At 36.2% G+C, this 1752-nt stretch overlaps 1 protein-coding gene across 1 annotated transcript; it reads left to right on the top strand.

Annotated features, from left to right (window-relative positions):
• Positions 1-1093: 1093 nt before the first annotated feature.
• SARC_15429 (hypothetical protein) lies at positions 1094-1730 on the top strand (the record flags this gene model as incomplete). The annotated part of the gene is made up of 1 exon (XM_014290449.1): positions 1094-1730. A coding segment is annotated over exon 1 (446 nt), but the record flags the coding sequence as incomplete, so codon positions are not given.
• Between the last annotated feature and the right edge of the window lie 22 nt (positions 1731-1752).

The raw sequence follows: 1752 nt of genomic DNA, 5'->3' as shown, positions 1-1752 counted from the left end.
TATATATTATATATCACTTATATATATATATATAAATATACATATATATATATATATTACATGTACATAAACAAGTACATATACATGTACATGTACATATACATGTACATATACATTGTACATATACATATACATATACATATACATTTACATATATATATATATATATATATATGTGTGTGTGTGTGTGCGTGTAAATGTATAGGTAATGGTATAGGTATATGTATATGTACATGTATATGTATATGTATATGTATATATATATGTATATGTATAGGTATATGTATATGTATATGTATAGGTATAGGTATAGGTACAGGTATATGTATATGGAAAAGTATGCCTGTATAGGTACCTGTATTTGTAAGAAGTTCTTAACAAACATTTCGTTCTCTTATCTCGCTTTTCAAATATAGTTTTGAATTTACATATTGTAGCTTTTTAAAAACTAACAAGTCCTTTATCGATATGACTAATAAATACTTCCCGGATGCAGAATGTAGGATCCTGCTCTCAGCTCCGCATTGGGCACACAGACTGCAAACCGTGGATCAAGGGGCCATGACTTCAGGTGACCAGGAGACCTGAATTTATGATCGAAATTTTCAGAACGTGCGCCATGAGTTGTTATGATGATGGGGAACTACTTTCATTAACTCCTTTTAAGATCGTCAAATAATAAAGGTACAGTAAAAGTTTCTAAGGAAAAGAGTTACTTCACCATATATTTACCCCTCAAAAAAAATTTGAAAAAACTAAAAAATTGAAAAAAGAGCACTCGCTGGCCAAAAATCACAAACGTTATGGTAGTTCAGCGTATACGTTGAGAGCAAACGTATAAAGGTTTGATCTTTGGTAAAACGTTGAAACATATTGCACCCTTGTCACACATGCAGGATAAAACCACAGTAAACGTTTTGAGCGTAAACGCAACGAGTATTAATTCTTCATTCTAACGGAAAACGTCATCCGGTTACTTTAGACACAGACGCCTTTAAAAAAAACCGGTGAACCTAAAAGTCATCCGCTCTTTTATTTTTGTATGTTTTTTACTACTGTGTTTAAAAAAATATTCATAACCAGTCCGAGTTATTGCAGATTCAACAACTCTGCTTATCAGCATACTCATACTACAATACTATCTTCTGGTCGAACAGGAGAGCTCGAGTCCAAGCACTATCCGTAGTTACATAAACGGAGTTACGCAATGTTCGGACAGGAGAGTTGTCTCATTTTCTACATTCGAATGCACACTGTTTTACGTTTAAAATACTACTACTAAATATGTCCATGTCTTGGCAGTCAGGCGGGTCCTCGCTCCTCAATTCTCAGAGCGCATCTCACCTACAACAACAACAGCAGCCAGGATTACAGCAGAACAATAGCACTAACAACCTGCAACAAAATAACAGTAATATACCGCAGAGTAATAAGAATGGGGGCAACATCTGGCCCCAAAGTGTGGGCCCGGAGGGGGACGCAAGCTTCGGTAATATGCGCGTTAAAAACGAAGCCATGCGGAGTTTCAATAACCTGGCTTCCTTCGATGGCAATCAGTTCGTAGAACGGCAACTACAACAACAACTGTTGAACCAGAGGCAAGAAATGTATACAAAGCATCGAGATATGTTGGTGCAACAACAGTCGACTATGTCTACGGCACGCTTGCAAGGTTTCCATTCGGGCGATTTGGATACAGTGGCCGCACAGAACCTGGCTATAGAACAGGTAATATATATATATAGATATATA

Source organism: Sphaeroforma arctica (assembly GCF_001186125.1).
Source record: "Sphaeroforma arctica JP610 unplaced genomic scaffold supercont1.6108, whole genome shotgun sequence".
Taxonomy (NCBI): domain Eukaryota; class Ichthyosporea; order Ichthyophonida; genus Sphaeroforma; species Sphaeroforma arctica.
This window is presented reverse-complemented; position numbering and strand designations above follow the sequence as displayed.